The 19,076-nt window shown below is 50.5% G+C and overlaps 1 protein-coding gene across 1 annotated transcript; it reads right to left on the reverse strand.

Moving 5' to 3' along the window:
- LOC137909566 (kinesin-like protein KIF13B) lies at nucleotides 1-18,821 on the reverse strand. Its single transcript, XM_068754030.1, has 40 exons — nucleotides 18,752-18,821; nucleotides 17,895-17,988; nucleotides 14,955-14,967; nucleotides 14,779-14,839; nucleotides 14,318-14,410; nucleotides 14,010-14,190; nucleotides 13,486-13,573; nucleotides 13,238-13,372; nucleotides 13,006-13,118; nucleotides 12,784-12,895; nucleotides 11,878-12,090; nucleotides 11,680-11,790; nucleotides 11,396-11,530; nucleotides 11,165-11,295; nucleotides 10,564-10,650; nucleotides 10,263-10,453; nucleotides 9,640-9,871; nucleotides 9,390-9,552; nucleotides 8,740-8,886; nucleotides 8,498-8,647; nucleotides 8,088-8,216; nucleotides 7,819-7,992; nucleotides 7,580-7,737; nucleotides 7,375-7,507; nucleotides 7,147-7,293; nucleotides 6,997-7,026; nucleotides 6,768-6,867; nucleotides 6,442-6,568; nucleotides 6,260-6,315; nucleotides 6,039-6,157; nucleotides 5,766-5,942; nucleotides 5,567-5,659; nucleotides 5,078-5,230; nucleotides 4,690-4,767; nucleotides 4,455-4,511; nucleotides 3,963-4,056; nucleotides 3,719-3,801; nucleotides 3,015-3,080; nucleotides 1,087-2,275; nucleotides 1-1,006 (listed from the first exon to the last, which is right to left on the reverse strand). The coding sequence occupies exons 1-40, from the start codon at nucleotides 18,819-18,821 to the stop codon at nucleotides 762-764; spliced, it is 5,928 nt and encodes a 1,975-aa protein (XP_068610131.1). The 3' UTR covers nucleotides 1-761.
- Nucleotides 18,822-19,076: the final 255 nt, after the last annotated feature.

Genomic DNA, 19,076 nt, shown 5'->3' on the forward strand with positions numbered 1-19,076 from the left:
TTACAAATATTCATTTATCGCACAACAGTTGACCTTTTAATTTAATATAAAAGTGGGTTTTGTTTTTCAGTCTCGATTTATTTCAAAATAAATAAGCCAGGCAGCAAAAAAGATCAATGTGAATGCACAAATATAAAATCTTGCAATTACAATCCCTTAAATATCCTTATTACACACAAACCAATTGATTTACACACAATCTCAATCTTGACACACCTACTTGGGCAGATAAACAAAAGCTGATAAACAAAAAAAAAAGTGTTTTTCAGAAAAGGAAGTGCAAGATCTGTATGTTCAACAGCAGGAAGAAACATTTCCGAGCTCTAACGCTCCGGTTAACGGGGCGGAACCCCGGCGGTGGAGTAGTGAGGCACATCTGCTGTAGTAGTAGTCACAATATTTCAAAGGCACAAGAATACAGCATATCAGCATCCAATAAAACACCACTGAGCACAAGCAGTCCATGCTACTTGACCTCTATCGCAGCATGCAGCTGTAATGCATTAGCAGAAATTAGCACGTGGAAGTGTATCGATTTTAAAACTCAACTTGTATAAATACCTTAAAAACATTCACATTGCTCGATGCAGCGTTCAATTACAAATGTGATGAATCGACAGCTTGTCAGCCCGAATCTTCGCTGATGTCTGAAGTAGATCTGCACAAAATAAAACGCCGCCTGTGTCTCTTACCGAAAGGTTAACCCCTAAAAATCAGTGGGCGTGTCCGGCGACGAGCCGTTTCATGAGCCGCTGAGCCGCTTAAGTGTTCCACGACTTCCGGTTCTCGCCTCCCCCGGCCGCCGCCCCGCCCGAGTCGCCTTTGGCCATGGCGGTCAGGGCTGCCAGGTTTGGGCTGGATCCAGACAGGTTGGCGCTGCGGCGCTTTTGCTGTTGCCGACGGCGCTTGGTGCCGCCCCGGCTCACCCTGTCTGGCTTTACCATCACGCCGTAACCGGGGTTACAATGGAAGTAGTGTTTCCCTCCCACCGAGCCGTCATTCTTTCCTGAAAAAGGCGGAGAAGGTTTTGGTGATGGGGGGGGGGGGTGAACTGGGCCGCACGGAGAGGTCATGTGTTCTACTCACCTGCCGGTACCTCCAGTTCGACTCCAACCCACGTACCCTCTGCGAACTCCGCGGGCCCAACGTAGCGCACGGTTCCGCTTTTATTCGACCCCACACTCACAAACTGTCCTTCTTTCAACCAACCAGGAAGGACGGCAGTCGTGGCTCCGTCTCCTTCTTCGGCGTCGGAGATCATCTCCAGGCTTTCCATCGGCAGAGAGTCGACCTGGGGAGGGGGATGGGGATGGGGAGGGGGAGGGTTCTCCTCCTCCTTACCCAGAATACGCTGAAAGGACTTGAGGTCTGAAGACTTCACCTTCTGGATCTTGAAGGGGCTCGCCAACGAGCCGTCGGGTGTGGAAGTCTGGACACTGACGGGAGAAGGATCTGGATCTTTCGTGGCCCCTGGAGACGCACCGACGGGGGCCCGGACCTCTGCGGTCCGAAGGGAAGCCGGGACGGAGGGATCGTTGGAGTCTGACACCTCGGCAGGTTGTTTCTCGAACGTCGCTGGAAGAAGCAGATCTCCAGGTGGAGCTGAGACGTCAGACGCAACTGGGATCGGGACTGAAGCCGGATCTGGGGGGCTTTCTAAGCTTGGCTGGTCTTTCCCGGGCTCCTGTGGTTCGGGGCCAATCGTCTCAGACGGATCTCCTTGTGCAGCTGGACGCGTGTTGTCCTGGAGTGAAGGTTCGGCGAGCTCCAGTCCTCCTTTCGGAGGGGTTTCCGGTTCGGACTGGTCTGTCTGTTTGGTTTCCTTCTCTTCTACCGTCGGTGAATCTTCAAGAGGCTCCATATCGTCGGGCTCTCGTGGTTCTGGTTCTTGCCGACTCGGGTTTGATTCTGCTGGGGTGTTATCCGGTTTAGATGGTGGCGACTCAGTCCTCTCTTCAACTGCCTGATTGTCCAAAACCAGCAACGCCTCCCGAGGTTCCGATTGGTCCACGAGAGGAGATCCAGGATTACTGTTCTCCTCCTCTTCATCGGGCACCGACTCGAAGCCGCCGGATGAAGGCGGCAGGTCCCAGCTCAGAGTGTAGACGTCCGACAGCGTCGCTGCAGATAAGCTAGTGGAGATGTAGCCGCTTGATACTTCGCTGACGGGGCTGGGGGTGGACTCCTCTGTTTCCGGGATGATTGGGGGCGGGATGGGCACAGACCTGGAGCTCTCTCTCGGGAGGTCAGGAGGAAGGATTTCTTCAATCGGAACCTGGAATGGAAACCACGGCAATGGAGATCGGACTTTTTTTGGGCCAGATGGGTGCAAACGGCGATTACTACTGCTGTACTTTCAGCTTGTCCCCTGAGGGGACGCCACAGCAAGACAACGTCCTCCACCTCACCCTGTCCTTTGCATCGTCCCTCCCCAACACCAGCCACTCTCATGTCCTCCCTCACTACGTCCATGTATCTTCTCCTGGGTCGTCCTCTAGCCCTGTTCCCTGGCAGCTCTATCCTCAGCATCCTTCTACCGGTATAGTCCCCGTCTCTCCTCTGGACATGTCCAAACCATCAAAGTCTGGTCTCTCTGACCTTATCTCCAAAATGTCTCACCTTCACTGTCCCTCTTACTGTCTCATGTCTAATCCTATCCATCCTGGTCACTCCCAAGGAGAACCTCAGCATCTTCATCTCCGCCACCTTTAGCTCCGCCTCCTGTCCTTTAGAGCCACTGCCTCTAAGCCGTCCATCATGGCTGGCCTCGCCGCTGTCTTGTAGGCCTTTCCCTTCATCCTTCAGCTTCTGAGAGAAATATACGGCTTTGTGGTTTCTCTAAGCGTCCCCCAGTTCTTACATCACAGGAAAAGCACAAAGAAAGGTGCACAGAAACATGAAAGTGCAAAACTGCTTTGGTAGCTCCCCTCCATAAACCAGAAAACTTGTCTAGACATCATATTTCAATAAAAAAAAAAAGATTAAAGCAGTATAATTGTGGTTGGAGAACCTACCGGCTGCTGCCGTTTGCTCATTCCCTCTTCAACGCTGGCCGATTGCACCATGATGCGAGGCAAACCCTTAAGACAGGAGGACAATTTCAACGTTAACGCCATTTTAAACGACGGGGAAACCTGAACGGTCGCCGAGCAGAGTTTCAAGACGAAGTGAACAGTCACAGTACAAAATCAAAAATAATTTTCAAAATAAACAAGTAATACAAAAGTACTGTTCAAAAAGGAGTGAGAAGTATTTTTATTTGTGCGTATTTGGAGAGATTTGAGGGGAGGATGTCAAGTCGTTGAGGATTTAAGTGTTTAAGGTGCAAAAGATGTTTCCATTTCAAGTCTCTTCATCGTACCGACAATGATTTCCTAAATTTCTAAACATCAGAAGCGGGGGATACGTGAAGCACTAATTATGGCGATGGCCTCAAACGAGACACCAAAAACGCCACAGCAGGTTCCGTCCCAAACAAACGACACCCCCGGATTAGCTTCCCTGCGCGGCTCAGAGTGCTAATCAGTCAAATCAGACGCTGGAGTGTTTGAGTGGAAACTCCCCCCACTTATTATTTGTGTTTCTGTGTACATCAGCCCCATTTCCATGGCGACGGAGGGACGAGGAGTAGAGGGGATGTTTAGACTCAAGCTGCTAGCGAGACGTACAAACGTTCAATCCCTGTTTAAACAGGAAGCAGAATGCTAACTGGGTTTACCTGCTGATGCACAGCTGTCTGGGATAGGCTGCCCTCCTTCCCAACAGGAAGCAGTGACTTCAGCAGCTTGGGCACAGCCTTCACTGATGGAGAGGAGGAAGAGAAAGAGATAGAGGAGGGAAATTGAGAGGTATTTTAGCAAAGTACCAAATTTAGATTGAGAGTAAAAGAGTAAAATGAGAATGAAAGGCAGGAAATAGGCAGAGAAAGAATCCATCAGAAGATAAAGGTTTATCGGTCCAACCCGTCTCTGCGTTCAGGTTCTGGGATATGGACCCGGGCAGAGTGCGTCTGGGCGAAGGCGCCGCCACAGAAAGGTCATGGTGGCTCTCCCAGCCCTGCAAACACAAAACGGCTTGTTCAAGGAGCATCTCTGACGATTAGCGGCCCCTGTTGGTGACCCTCAGGAACTCGCAGCTGCACATGAGAGAATGGACTTTATTCATTTCACTCGTACACACAGATGTGCGAACAACACACACACACACACACACACACACAAAGGGCGTATCGACATGCACCGTGAAGCGATGGTGGCGTGTTAGGCAGCCATCAAATATACATTTTATACATTTAATTTTACTCTCCGTGTGGATAAAAATAATAGTGATGACATATTATTGTGAACATTCTTGGATCCGACCTCCGAAACCCATCCAGCGTAAATAACGTGCCAGAAACAGAAAACGACAACAACAACAACGGATGATTTGTGCTCGTGACGTTTACGTCTCACCTTGAAGTCATTGAGTGTGTGAGTGGTGGAATGGAGCTCCAGACTGCTGGCTGACAGCTGGTTAGAGGGTTAGAGAGCCAAGGTTAGTGAGCTAGGTTAGCAGCAGCGAGGCTGGTTACTAGCAGGGAGGTAGAAACTAGAGTACAGGAAGCAGCAAAACAAAACGGTTATGAAAGCGTAAATAAATCCACACACACACACACACACACACACACACAACAATGTTCACCCTCACCTGGTTGATGTTTGGAGAGCTCAGGCAGTGTCTAGCAGCTTTACCTTTCACAGCCAGTTGCTCCTTCACAGCCACTTCCTGCGCACACACACACACACACACACACGGGGACTGAATGCGTGATTCATTGAAACACAAGACTGTCCTGAATACTATATTTAGAGCTTCAGTGAGACGATTCTGTGTTTCTGGACTTGATCCTAAACCATCCGAGGCCGGAACCAGAGCAAACAGTTTATGTTTGTTCTCCCTGCAAGGCGACTTCATGCCTTTTTGATTTTATTTCATCGTACCGTATGTCTATGGCAAACATCACGATAATAAATAAAAAGGCAGTGGAGCCGATTCGGTGTCCGTCCTCGTCAGGTGTGAACTACTTTGTCCTGACCTGTCGAAGTCTGTCCAGCGTGAGGATGTTCTCCACGGCCAGGACACTGCGGAGATATTTCTCTATGGCTGCCTCGCTATCGGCTGATTGGTCGTCCTCAGTGCTGGCGGCCAGCCTGGCCAACATCTCCCTGTCCTCCGGACCATGGATGTCCTGCAGGAAGAAGGGGGGGGCAGAATATTAAGGGGACAGGATGCTAATTTATTGTGCGCAGTGTCGACTCCTGTCTCAGCCCTGCTGACGGGCTTGTCACATGACCGCCTACCGCAAACGTTAGCATCGAGCTGACGCGACTGCAGATTAAAGCTATCAGCTGAAGTGGAAATGTAATTACAGATCAATAACAGCCACGGTGCACAACCAACGCCATCGCCGATTGTTTACACGTCTGGTGCCTCGCTTTTATCGAATATCTTCAGCGTGATTCAGGATTTATTGATTTGTTTTTGCCTATTTTGCCCCCGTGAACACTTTCAATGCGGAACTCACCCCCGGGATGTTAGAGACGATTTCAAAGGTGGCCCCGCAGCCGGGGATGGTGCTGCGCTGAGACATCCTCTTCAGCAGACTCTGAGCGAAGCCCTGCCGCACAACCACATGCCCCGCCCCCCCCCGCATCAATGCATCCATCCATGTGATTTCTGAAGGGGGGGGGGGGGGCAGAATAAACGTCTCGAGGACGCCCCACCTGTCTCCCGACGACGGCGACGCAGACGCGCTTCCTGAGCACCAGCTGCATGTGGGCCGGGTGACTCAGCTGAACCCCCGCGGTGACCGTCAGGTAGATCCGCTGGTCAGCCGACATCACGCGGCTCAGCTGGGGACACTCGTGGACCGTCGAGTCCCAGGACGCCTCCACCTTGACCTGGACCACGTGAGAAAGAACGCAGCTAAAAAAAAAAAAAATCACCTCCATCCACATACCGAGACGCAACACACTGAATGCTCGTCTCCACCTGACCTCTGGATTGTAGCGTTTAACAACGTGAAGGTCGAAGGAGTCGCCGTGCTCCTCCCCACTGAGCAACGCATCCAGCCCCCCAGCCAGAGGGGCCGTAAGGCTGGACTGGAAGTCATCAGCTGGAGAGGAAGGAAAGCCAGGAGGAAAGCTCTTCAATCACTATTGGGATGCTTTTGGGCGTCCGAGCAGCAAAGACGAAGAGACGCTACGGGATAACGCACCACTGAGGTCCAGGAACAGGACGGGGACGTGTGCTTCCATCCCAGGAACGGGAACCCTGTGGAGAAAGCAGGGCCGTGGGGAGAAGTGATAAGGCTGACGCAAGGGTCAGAGGTAATTACCGCAGTAACTGTAATAGTACTTCCACCACGGTGTGTTTTCTAACAGCTTTAAATACGCCCACCTCTCCGCCGGAGCCCCCGGGATGCCGCTGCCGGCCGACGGCACCAGGACGGCGTTTCGTTCCTCGGTGAGCGTCAGTCGACATTCCAGCAGCTGGGACTCCCTTTCAACGTCGTCCTCCGACTTATCTACACGCGCGTACACAAGACAAACACACACACACACACACACACACACACAAACGACAGATAAGCCGGCGAGTCTTCTTCTCGTGTTAGCGGCAAACGAATCAGGCACGGATCATACATATAAATATTGTCTACATTTTTTGCAGCGACACTGGTGCCCGTCAATCATTTCTGCTTCCCAGGTGTGCGTCAACTCTACCTGCTTTGCAGACTGTCTTCTGCAGCTGCTGGTCCAGATACTCCTGCCTCTGGGTGAGGATGTCCAGCCACTGCTCCCGCATCCTCTCCAGGTCCACCTCCTGGCTCAGAGCAGATGTAAAGGAGTGCTTCTTATTACAACGCTTTACTCCCAGAGGTGAGCAGGAAGCCATTTCCTTTGATTAAAGGGGGGGGCAATGACGGCTCTTCGTGGTTGGACGTCTACTTACGTGGTAGCTGTCCATGTCCTCGTCTCCGCCCTGTCGTTTTAATTGAGAAAGAAACAGCTTAAATCAAACTATATATATATAAAAAAAAAGGTGCCGTTAAAATGAAAAGATCAGGGTTCAGAACTGATAGCAGCCCGATGGCCTCCTCACCCATTGCGACTCACTGCCTTTGGAGAGACGTGCCTGCCGGACCTTGACGTCTCCGATGGACACGGAGAGGATGGAGGTGGCGATGAGGGGCATGGTGCCCGAATCTGGTACCGAACGCACCTCCACCTGGACCCGACGGGACTGACCCTGACTCGCACGGGAAGACCACCCCGGTCACGAAGGTGCGGAGTGGAATCGCAGACAGGAAGTAAAAGAGAGTCACGATACCTGTCTGAGCTGGAAGATCCCTCCTGTGCGTACGTCCTTAGCAGGAAGGACCTCTACAGCGGTGAACTCTCCAGCGTCGTTCAGCTCCATCAGCTGCACCCACAGCTCCAGCCGGCGGGTCACCTCGCTCCACCTGCAGGGGCGGGTCAGTGTTCAATGAAGAATAGTTCTCTTCATTGTGCGCCTTCTGGAGGCGACGCCGCACCTTTCCCTGAGGGACCGGGTCTTGGCTTGGATCACGCCCAGGTCCCACAGCGCCAGGTTCCTGCGATGGTTGGCCTGCTTGTGTCCGTACACTTCGATGGCCACCGCCCCCTCCGAGGAGAATTCCAAAAAGTCCTCCGTCACGGACACCGACAGCTCCTAAAACGCGATTCGAACGAGGACAGGAGTGAATAAATAGAGGCCGAGATTCTGAAAAAAAAGAGGGGTGGTTGGCGTCACCTTGGCATTGTCGAAAACCACAGTGCACTGAGGGTCTCTGGAGGTGGAGGGCGGGCTGGACGGCTCCACCTCCGGGGCGATGAAAACCGGCTCCTCCAGCCCCCAGAAGTGGTACTGGCAGAAGACGAAGTTGGACAGGTGGCGAGGAAGACCGCTGGCCTGGAGGATCTTCACCTGAGAGAGAGAGAAGGTGAAGGAAACTTCCTTTCTCTCTGGATTGGTCTCATTCAGATTAAACGGCGTGATAATCCGGTACATTATGTTCTCACCACACAGTCCAGTCTGCGTTCCTGTGGATCTCTGTCCGTGACGTTCTGCTGAGCAGCCGTCTGACGTGGATCTCCTTCCTCGGAGCCCTCCGTACCCCGCCACACCTCCACGTGCAGCCGACCAGCCACCTGACACACACACACACACACACACACTTTTATTTACTTATTATTTATCATCTAGAGTCACGTTAAAAAGTCACTTGTGGCCATTTAATGGTTACGTTTCTCATGTTGTCGTCTCAAACCTGCAGACTTTTCCCACTTCCTGTCTTCTAGCTCCGTTTTGGTTTCCACCGTCTTCCAAACACAACACCCGCTTCTCTTTTTTTAACCGTTAAATGTTCCGCACAGTGGCGTCCGTATCGCTGCGAACCGGTCTGGTTTCGGGGGGGGGGTGGGGCCCTTACCTCGCCCTCCTGGTTGATGATGGGCACCGCGTACTGCAGCTTGACGTCAGCGAACAGACAGGCCAGGAAGACGTTGGCCACGCCGATCAGACTGTGGTTCTCCTGCTCGTCGAAGAACGGGTCGGCACGCTTGAAATAGGACCACATCACCTGTATCAGACAGAAAGAGTCATGTGTGAACGACCAATCGATCGATCCGATGCGCCTGTGCACCAAACAGGCTCCTATCTCTATTCGCTCACAGGGTTGTCTTCATCGAAGTCCTTCCACTCCTGGTAGAGCTCCCTCATGTCCACCAGCCGGTTGTCCATCTTTTCCAGGGCCCAGATCTGCTTCCCTTTGCCTTTACGCCGAACCTGGATGGCGGGCTCGCTCAGCACGGCGTCGCGCTGCGGGGAGGAGGAAGAGAAGGAGGAGGAAGCAGAAACCTATCGATTGCTTTTATTCACACTGGCCTGAAAAGCCAAACGGAACACAACTCCATCCATTTTCCAACACTCGCTCTGTGGAGGGTGCCGGCCTCTTCACAGACAACGCGCTCTTCCTCTCGTCACAGAGAGAATATCTGGGAATCGCGTCGGCGCTCAGAGATTAAGCAGCGGCTTTAAGAAGGGAATTAAAGAGCTTTAAAAACCTTCAACGCCTGCGGCATTTTCACATTCACAATTCAGAGCTCCTTCTCTGGGTCAAATCTGAGCGCTGGCGGAGGACGTGCATTTTAGTTGGACTCATCATGAAGTCCTTCTGCTCTCACTTCCGGAGGACCTAAATAAACATCCACTTCAGAGTCCCACTTAAAATGGTGACGCTAAAACAGGATCTCAGTGTCGAGATGGCTGTTTTATTGCTTAGGTTTTTAGAAGCAACTTTTGATCTTTGCCTCCCATCCTACCTTCCTGTTGGCGTCCAGGTTGGCAGCAGGTATCTGCAGAGTGACCAGGTACTCCGTCCTCCTGTTAAGCTCCTCGGCTATGAAGCCCGCCTCCTGCGCCAGCAAGTTGGCCCGAACGATCTGCTCCTTCAGACGTCGCAGGCTGCGAGTCATCATCGCTTCCCTGAAGCACACAAACGAACAGTTTCACGAAGCGCCCGCGGGCGTCTGGACCTACAGGAAACGGTCAGCCGTCCGCCAGCGTCTCCACCTGTCCTCGCTCCAGCGCCTCTTGCGTTTGCCGGAGCTGGGTGACGTTGCGCCAGCGGTGGCGTTGGGCAACAGGCCCGTTGGCTCCGACAGTAGGGGGCGCCTCTCCGGGTTCAGCCTCTGGCGGAGCTGCTGCAGCTCCTGCTCGTACATCAGCCTTTGCCGCTCCAGGGCGCAGCGCTTCTCCTCCTCGTGCTGCCTCTCCAGGGTCTGCAACACCGACTGCAAGGGGTCTGGGGAGCGGGAGGAGCCGAGCCACATGATGGATGATGGAGGGAAGAGGAGGTTATGAAGAACGCGTTTGGGTTCTTTCGCTGTCTGTTTTTAACGACGCGGTTCACATGTCCGATGAAAGGTCAGAAAAATACACGGGTTTACAGATTTCCACTCCCACGGCAAGTTTTTTTTTTAGCTCACACAAAGTAAATCTGCACATGAACCCATTTAACATTGATCAAATCTTTCAACCTGAGTTGAGCTAAATGCGCCTTTTGAATTTCACATCAAAGTTTTCTAGCTGTTGATATTTTCATGGATTTTAAGTTGCCTCTTTTTTTTTTTATATACTAAATAATCAACCGTCATTTTTTTTTAATACGATACCAAGTGTAGACTCCAACTCACCGTTGTTCCCCATCCCCTTCATCATGACCTCAGCCTGGGCGAACTCGTAGCCGAAGCTCAGCTCACTGGACACGTCGCTGGACGCGTCCAAGTCTATGTCCAGCTGGTCGGCGCTCAAACACGTCTTTATGGCAGCGGCGCCGTCCTCGTCCTCACCTCCCGCGTGGACCATGTGCTTTGGCAGGCTGATCCTGTTGAGTGTGTGTGTGGTATGTGAACGATTCAGTGAAGGGTAGAGGAAGTGCAATGCAAACGCGCGAGTATCAGAAACGGGAGGAGAGTTCTGAGAGATGAATCAGACCTGAAGAAGTGATTGTTCCCCCACAGGATCCGATCGCCGTGGTGAATCTGCACCGGACTGGTGACGACGGCTCCGTTCACACATGTTCTAGAGGTGGGTGGGGGGGGGATTGACACATTTTACAAGAGAGAAGGTGATGCTGTTGTCACGTCTAACAATAAAGCTGACAAACTGATTCTATCGGTAAAAATACTGAATGTCTTTGCAGATTTTGTTTTTTTTTGGGGGGGGGGGCATTTTCTTTTGTCACAACAGAGTAAAACAATAACATGTTGATGCTGTGATTGAATTATGTCCAGAGCACTAAATCTCAATATCTACATATTCCCAGTTTACAAACTTCCTGATTTGGATCACTGAAAATTTTGGGAAGGGATTGGGTGGAAAAAAAAAGTTAATTATTTTCAAATGGCTTCAGCTGAAAGCACAGCTGTTTCGCAGAAAGCATAATGATGAAGCCATTTACACACCTGTACCATAAAATACAGCCTCATTGCCAGAATCTACTGATGTTGGCAGATCCGAGAGCTGAGATGAAATATGTACAAATTAAAACCCAAAATAAAAGCCAGCGTCCGGCTGAGACGTCTTTGCCACGCACCGGGCGCTGCGGTGAGGACTGAGCACCACGCCGCCGCTCTCGGTAACGTCGATGACACAGTGCTCGGCTTGGATGGCCATCCCACACAACTGGATGTCTTGAGAGTCGGCCGAGCCCACGCGGGTGTGGTCCTGACGAAAGAGGAGAAGCGTTCGAGAAATGCACCGCTGCAGAACATGCAGAGGCACGGTAGAGGAAACGGCCGCCGGCGGGCGGGCGGGCGGGCGGCACCTTCAGGTAGTAGAGCAGCAGCTCGTTGAGGGCCGGGTCGGCGTTAAGGTTGACCAGGAAACACTTGTCGTCCACTACGCGGATCCCAGACGACTGCAGGGAAATGCCCAGACTCTCCAGCTGCCTCTGACGCTCCTGCGGTAAACACAAGTCACACCGAACACACCGATTGGCTTGAACACACGGCTTCATTGATAACGCCTCACAGGAAAATCGCCCGAGCAGCTGTTTTTTCCTGTTGATCTGAACGGCTTCAGCGTGTGCTCGTGATTCGGGACGTTTACCAGTGCAATGGCTTCGGTCTTCCTGAGCTTTTCCTCCCAGGTGACGGTCATTTCCTGGATCAGCTTCTCAGATTCCTCCAGCCGCTCCTTCAGCTCGGGGGCCTTCATGGACTGAGAGTAACAGAGGCTTGCGTGACACTCCCTTCGTTTCACAGGGTTATTAGAGCATTGCCAGCTCGGGCTGAAGTCGCCCCAGACCTCGGCCTCCGTGAGCTGCTCCCTCAGTTTCTCGACTTCCTCCCTGAGCTCTCGTATGATCCTGGCGTTGGGGTCTTCGTTGACTATGGCGTGGTTGACGATGCTCTTGGCTCTGTCGGCGTAGCGCAGGGTGGACAGCGTCTCGTCGTAGTTGTCCGCTGCGGGGCTGATGGTGGCGACCATGGCGGTGCGGCTGTTCCCTCCCAGACTGTCCTGCGGGTAGAAACGCAGCCGGAAACCGATGCATCAACGCTGTGGTTTAAAATAAAACATGGCATGTAGAATGTTGATTTATTCAAATTAGAGATGCGGCTGCTTTTCTCATGAATCACTCGTCCAAAATCTGATTAGAGAGAATTTGCTTGTCAAGGTCACGGGTTTTTCCGTGCGCGTGGGATTTTTTTCCGCTTCGTTTTCCACCCCATCTACAACAAGATTTATTTCAGACTCTTACTCCCTCGTCATCGCGTCTCACCCACCGAGTGCCCCCCCCGCCTCAGCTTGTTTGCTTTAACTTTTATTAACGCCGAACTCAATTCGGATTCCTCTTGGATCTCCGGCGACACACGCAGAAGTAAATCAGATGCTTGATTTCCACAAACTCAGAGGACACAGAGGCCAGACGGAGACGCCATCCGTCATTAAATATGTGTCGAGTGCGTGATTCATGAGAACGCAAAGCTAGATCCAAAGCTATTCCAATGCTACATCGAACCAATTTAAACACGAATTTATGAAACCAACCTTTTCCCAACATAGAAGAGCTAACAAAAATAATCGGCAGGACTTGAACCCAAGAAAAGCAAGCGAGAAAACCTTTTGTGCGAGGACCATATCGTCCTCATGAGGTGGACGTGCAGTGCAAAATGAAACAGAGGAATCGCTGTCCCGTTTTCCTGCGCGTACCTTGAGCAGCCAGGTGAGGACAGAGTCTCTGTAGGGAACAAACTTGTTCTTGTTCTTCCCGGCTCCCTGGTCGGCCAAGGCCGAGATAACTAATCCCAGGGTGCTGAGAGACCTGGATGGAGGGCGTAGAGAGAGGGGAGGGCGGGGGGATGTAACAAAGGAATGCATAAAAAACTCAATTGAAGTGTGTGTGTGCTACGCATGTAGTTTCTGTCGACCCACTTGTTGATGTTGCTCCCTTCTTTCAGCCGTTCGCCCGCCGCGCCGGTCTTCGCCGCCCTCTCGCTGCCGGCCAGATCCACCAGACTCAGCTTGCTCACCTTCTCCCCACACGTCTGGTGCGGACGAGCAACAGCCAGGAATATGCATGAAGAGACAAAACCTTGTTCGCATGATGAAGCTTCACTCAGGAGGCGTTGATCGGTGTGTGTGTGTGTGTGCGTGTGTGTCTCACCCCAGATTGTAGGTCCATGAGCGTGTGCGTGAGGATGATGTTGAACACGGCGTGGGATCTGCTGCTCTCTTCGTTCATATTTGTGGCCGCCACTGTGCGAGACTTATTCCCCTCTGACATCAGAGACTCGATGTCCTGTCAGAGAAGCGGACGCCACAAAACAAACACGCCGCTGGTACCCAATAACTCGTTTCTCTTGGCAGCACGAAATGATGAGAGCGGAGAGCGGACGGCGCCCGTGTGTTTACCTTGCAGTCGGCCACCGCCAGACGAGACAAGCCATCGACGTACGGCCCAAAAACGTTGTGCTCCCTCACTCTCAGTGTTTGTCGACTGCTGCAGAGAGGAGATTAATCTCGTTATTAATCCCACGCCCTTCAGTCTCGTTCTCACCGGCTGCTGCGAACATGGGAAAATAAACTGGACCGTCTCCCTTCCCAAAGAAACATCAAACATTTAAATCGGCATTCAGTCACATTTAGAAGTTAGGGATGCACAATATACATTTAACCGATAGATTGTCGAGATGAAGGACATGTTGTCGTCCCAAGAAGCAGAGGAAGAGGAAGAAGAAGAAACTGATGTCAGAACTTCCATGAAATGGAGTTCTCCGTTAGTTAGCGTTGGTTCTGTCGTTAATTAATTCAACGTGGGAACTAAGTTTACAAGAAAACATAAAGAACAGCTGCTTCCTTGAGAAATGCAGCACCCTGCAGATGCTCTTTGTGTGGCCCCCCGATTTAAAAGGCAACTGGATCAACGCGTTCCTCACCCTTTAGGGTCCAGCAGGTCTCGGACCTTCTCGTTGTAAATCTCCATGTAGGAGACCTCCACGGTGAAGCTCTCTCCCTCCCGGGCCTCCTTCACAGTCCTGCTGAACAGGGAGCTGCAAAGACGAGGGATCAGACCCGGCTGCTCCTCTGAGCCCATCATGGTGTACGACTTCCCAGAGCCTGCGGATGGATTCACGGTTTATCAGGGAGGAAACCTGATCAAAATAGACTCTGAGCGTCTCTGAGTGAATGACCAGGGCGGTTTATTAGCGAGTGAAGGCGATGCTAACGGATATAAAGATCCTACCAGTCTGTCCATAAGCAAAGATGCAGGCATTGTATCCCATGAAGGCATTGTCCAGCAGACTCTCCCCTAAGCACTGGAACACGACGCCCTGACCTGCACAGACACCAGAAAGCACATCGATGCAACAGGAGGCGTTTCATTTACCTACATTTGCATACGCAACTCAGAATAGACAGGATTTTGTTCCGATTATATGCGCTTGACACGATGCGCTCAACTCCTCACACCACAGTCGCACAGAACCAATCTGAAGGCTAAAAAAAAAGCGCATCTGTTCAACACTTCTTTTCTTCAGCTCCGTAAATAGACTCAGCATATCAGATCGGGAACCGCTCCATGAGGAGATGAGTTTAAAAAGATGAGTCACCGAGAGGCGAAAGTTACACGACTTCTAAAAACAGCAGGAGAATCATGTGGAGAGACAAAACACTCAGGGGAGAGACTTGCAGCAAAGCGCTAACCTGCAAACTGCTCCGTCTGAGACTCGTCCATCGACCAGAAGCAGTAGTCGTACGCAAAAACCTGCGGAGAGCAAACGAGTTCCGACAGATTCAAAGTCAAACACGACCAAAGCGTGCTATAAAAGGCGTATTTATGAACTGCGTTGTCTAAGTTGTGTATTTAATTCAGTACTCACCTTCGGCTGACTCCTGAGGACGAGACAGAAAAAATGTCACTACAAGATTCCTATATTTGGTGTAAACAGAAAGGAAAACAGACCCCCCCCCCCTCCCCCCAGCCGGTCTTGACCCCAGCGACCCTTTGCTGACCAGATTACGTCTCTAACCTTGAAGGCCTCTGCTTCCCAGGCTCAGGGTAACCAGCTGATTTTAGCTGGTAGATATAAAAGCACAAACGTCTATGACACGTGTTTTTATGACTTATTACCCATTTGTTGGCGGGGTTTTTTCCTGTAAAATACTTTGCAGTTTTCTGAGCGAGCAGTAACTCATTAAAACGAATAACAGATCAATGCGTTGACACGTGATGTCTCTGTGTCTACTGCAGCACAAAAGAAAAAAAAAAAAACACAGCAGAGCTCGCAGATGCTGAATATCCGATGCGACTCGAGGTCAAAGTCAGCGGAGTAAGAAATGAGAATTTCAAGGATACGGAGCCAAGAGTTGCTTTAATTGGCGAAAAGCTTTCAAATCTGTCAAGGTGACTAATCCTATTTGTGAACGTGGAGAGGGGAATGTGACCTTCAGCGAGAGTCTGAGAAGCTCTGCAGGTTTCCTGAGACTCGGGCTGAGCCTTAATCTCTGCATTCTCACCAAAGCCCCGCTCGCTGCGTTTAAATATGACCATCAACGTCAAAAGTAATTATCAAATACGTGCTCAGCGCTCCGGTGCAGATTCACGATGTTGCCATCACCGGTTTCTGCACCCCAACCATGAACAAATAATATCTGCAGCGGTACTTTAAAAGTAAATATTAAGTTGTATTTTATGATACTGTCATTATTCTCACATGAACAATGGTAACAGGAATACTTGTTCGAGGAAAGAGCCCCATCTGGTGACGAATTCACATCCGTCCATCACCGAACAAATACTGCGTCGACTGGACTTTTGTTCGAGCCTGGTGATAAAAATCTGTCTTAAAATAATCGAGGATGCCATAAATAATGATGCTGTGATCTAGGCCCTATTTCTCAGCCGGTGTTCTTTCTGTTTACTCTACTTGCGATGTGTCTTTATGTCTTACTGGACGTCGTCACATTGACTGGAGGAGAGAGCCACAAAAATGTGGATGAACTATTTTAATCAGATTTGATAAAGTTTTGTGAAGAGTTACAGAATCACAAATGGATATTGTTTGATTAGAAAATGTGTTACAGCAGTGCTGAGTCAGCATTTCGCCATTCATTACTTTCTTTTTTTTTTTCTCATTTTATCAATATTTAGTTCCGCCTGTTTTCCTTAATAAGTCTGTCGCAGAAATCCTCAAACTCTGATGACAATATTGGTTCTAGCATCCCACGAGTTGAAAACGGTTAATTCACTGGCCGATACATTAATAATCTCAAAGCAACTTCGTCTTTAATGATGAAACTCCTTTTCGGTATCGGGATTAGAAGAGGAGGAGAAGTGGGAGAAGGATGTGCCACCCTGAAGAAGTCTCTTAGCAACCAGCCTGCAAATTTAGTGCCGACCGCACACATGGGGAGTGTAATAAAACAAGGCCTCCCTATGCGAGACTCTGCTGGTCCATGAAAGAGTAACATTAAGTCCTGCTTTCCTGGGCCGGCAAGAAAATTCCTAAGATAACTGGCAAAGCGTTGCAGCCCCAAGGAGAGGGAGGAGGACTTTAGGTCAGCAAGTCCGTGACCAACAACACACACAACCAGGCGACTCCTGATTAAAGGGACCCGATAACACACAACCGTCTCGGGGGGGGGGGGGGGGGCGCACACATTACAGATCCTGCACCCACAAGTTCACAAAAGTCACGCGTTTTGCTACACGATAAACATTCGGTAAAGGCTTCTTATCAACATCCCATTCAGATAAGGAGAGGTAGCTTCTTTTCCGGGCCGATGAGGAAGCCTCCAACTATTCAAGGTCACCCTGCGGCATGTGCAGTCAAACGCGAGGCGCCACAGTTATGAAAGTAGAAGACCCTGAGGCTTAAATTCATCAAATCATCTTAAAGGGCCTGACAAACCACTGCCTTCTGTCTGGGTGCAGCTACCAAAGGCAACATGCCAACCTCCTGAGAGGCGTGCAGCGACTAAAACCTACCAGGCAGCGCGCTGACCAAGCAGAAAAGCTCTCCTGTAATACTGATTGTGTTCCCGAATAAATTTAATCTGGGAAAGTAATCAAGAATGTTCTGCTGGAAGGGATCAATATGCTTGCTGCTGCTCAAAATCAGCGCACTTCTGCCACCGTACTTGTCTGTGCTGCTCCGAGCCTGTAAAACCTGTTCACACCTAGAGAGAAGGCATAGTGCAGCTGAAGCATGTCGGGACAGAAGCCACACACACACACACACACACACACACACACACACACACACACACACACACACAATTCATAGGATAAATATGAAATGGGATAATCCGTCTACAAGGAGAGGAGTTCATGCTCGAGTGTCCGGAGGGGATTGCCCTGAGGCGTATTTTCTGAAAAAGGTAACCTGAGAAGGAACTAAAATCCTCCAAGGAGCATCGACCTCTGCGACCAGCTGATGAACAGGAGGAGAGAGAGGCCCCAAGGATCCAGCCAACGTGGCCGTTGGCATCGTGCAAGAAGAGCCGAGCACAAATCCACGGACTGACTGGGTGCAGAAATGTTCATTCGGATTCTGAGCTCTTAAAAGTGATTCTCGATATAACCCGCTCCTTTGTTTTCATTGCTTTTTAGATCCTGGCTTGACTAATCTGAGCATGACTGAGCTGGAACAGACACACCCATTTGCAAAGAGAGGAATGATGCAGGGAAGACATAGAAATAGGTGTAACAGCGGGACTAAGGGCGTGGGGGCAGGGTAAGGTAACCAGACGGGTTGGTTAGGGTCTGTGTGTAAACAGCCCGTCCCCAAACCGAGGCAGACTAACTCTCTGCAGCTTACCGGGGGTCTCCTTTGTTCATGTTGGTGATGGCCGGATGCAGAACTGTCTGGTTGCCTTCCATCTCCACCACACATTTTGACTTTAGGTCTTTTTCTGCACGGAAGCAAAACAAAGCAATGAGAAAATGGACGTTTTACCGGAAACAAAACAAAAGGGTAGCTCGACAGGCGAGCCAGCCAAAGGGAAGCTCGTGTAGTCGACGCGCTGGTGATCATGACTTTCCTGAACGGACACCGACACAACTGTCATCACAAGACAACAGGTGGCATACGTGCGTGTGTGTGTGTGTGTGTCCTGCGTTCATTACACAAACAGCCCAATACGGAGGAGCAGGAAACACTTTTATTAGTGGTGAGTCATGCACGGTTGCCCCGTGCAAACTTTACAGCCCATTCGCTGCTCCCTAAGCTCAAGAGCAAGGACACGTTTCTCTTCCTCATTCCTACGCGCGGCGGGTTCTTAAGGTGGCGACAGCCCGACTCGGTGAAAGCAGGAACAATGGACGTGTGTGTGTGTGTGTGCGCGCGTGATTTCCTGCCAGTTCATTTTGAAAAGGTCATTTTCACCCTTTGTGGGGAACCCAACTGGAAAAGCAACACGTAACAATAAACATCAGTTCCTGCTCGGATGTCGTTAGAGAACCAGTAAAATGCATCTTGTGCATTTGACCCCGGAAGTGACATCACTGTCTATCCCATAATTTTTTTTTTTTTAATGTTTTCCTGTTGAACAGAGGGAGGTGCGCTGTTGAAAAGCCCCTGCGGAATGCGGGAAGAGTCACAATGAACGTTTTGTTGGCTTGTAATAAACACACAAATGGCCGCTTTAAGTGACTCCACGAGATTCGGGAACTCACCCCTCCTGTTCATCGGCCGCACTCGAACCGCGACCTTTACGTTTGAGTCATGGAGGCTGTTGTCATCCATGGTGCCACCTGACTCCAAATGAATGGAGCGACACAAGCAAAAACCCAATAGTGGTCAGTTTGTAGCAAAAATTATAAGTAAATAATCGTGCATGCTGTAAAAAAAAAAAAAAAAAGAATTAAGTTTATTTGTCCGAATTACACCTGAACGCCTCCTTGTTATTTCCACGCATCATGACGCGAGCTGCCTCTGTAAATAAACACTAAGCTTCAAACAGCGTGTAAACAAGTTTTAAAATAAACTACATATAACACG

The sequence above is a fragment of the Brachionichthys hirsutus genome, chromosome 20, assembly GCF_040956055.1.
Source record: "Brachionichthys hirsutus isolate HB-005 chromosome 20, CSIRO-AGI_Bhir_v1, whole genome shotgun sequence".
Lineage (NCBI taxonomy): Eukaryota > Metazoa > Chordata > Actinopteri > Lophiiformes > Brachionichthyidae > Brachionichthys > Brachionichthys hirsutus.